We start from the raw sequence: 774 nt of genomic DNA, 5'->3' as shown, positions 1-774 counted from the left end.
CTTTAAGTTCTGAGTTCAAATCCCGCCGAGGTCGACCTTGCCTTTCATCCTTTCGGGTGTCGATGAAAGAAGTACCAGTTGAGTACTTGGGAAGATGTAATCGTCTAGTCTCCTCCTGCAAAACTGTTGACTTTGAGCTAAAATTTGAAATTATTATTATTTCCTCTTTTCTATTCTTTTCTAGGCTGAACAGCTATTATTGTCAGAGAGGGTCACTTCTCAAAACATCAACGATGTTTCAAACACCATTTTTGACATTGTCGAGAATAAATCGGACCAAAAGCTACAACTTTATCCTGGCGATCTCGGTGTTGCTGTTGATACTTTCGGTATAATGGCTGATGTGGTCGGGGAGGCTTCCGATGACGACGTGGATATGCAGCCAACTATAGAGGTAAGAAGATAACCGCATTTTATTAAAGTGTCTGTGTGTATCTGTATACGTATGTGCATGTGCGTGTGTATGTGTATGCTTATTTTTGTGTGCGTATATGTATGGGCGTTGGGTGAGTGTATTGTGCTGGGTGATTGTATCCACACGATACATTTGGAAATCGCTTATTTATTATTTACAAAAAGCAACGCATCTTACAAACCGAATTCGGGCCATGAACCATTTACATCACACTCATTATATTCTCTCTGTCTCTTTTCCATTCTCCCTCTCTCTCCATTTTATCACTCCCTTTTCCTCTAACTACCTCTATCTCTCGACCTCTCTTTCTTCCTCGCTCTTTTACTCCTCTTCTCTCTTTTTCTCCCTCTCTCTCTCGT

At 41.0% G+C, this 774-nt stretch overlaps 1 protein-coding gene across 1 annotated transcript in view; it reads left to right on the top strand.

Moving 5' to 3' along the window:
- Positions 1–774, top strand: part of LOC106870463 (cadherin EGF LAG seven-pass G-type receptor 1) — a 143,646-nt gene that overhangs the window by 80,913 nt on the left and 61,959 nt on the right. The window contains exon 6 of the mRNA XM_052969136.1: positions 185–394. Within this exon, the coding sequence (XP_052825096.1) occupies positions 185–394 (210 nt within the window). The remainder of the gene's footprint in view (positions 1–184; positions 395–774) is intronic.

The sequence above is a fragment of the Octopus bimaculoides genome, chromosome 7, assembly GCF_001194135.2.
Source record: "Octopus bimaculoides isolate UCB-OBI-ISO-001 chromosome 7, ASM119413v2, whole genome shotgun sequence".
In the NCBI taxonomy this organism is placed as follows: domain Eukaryota; kingdom Metazoa; phylum Mollusca; class Cephalopoda; order Octopoda; family Octopodidae; genus Octopus; species Octopus bimaculoides.
The sequence above is the reverse complement of the archived record's forward strand: the minus strand, read 5'-3'. Positions and strand labels throughout refer to the sequence as shown.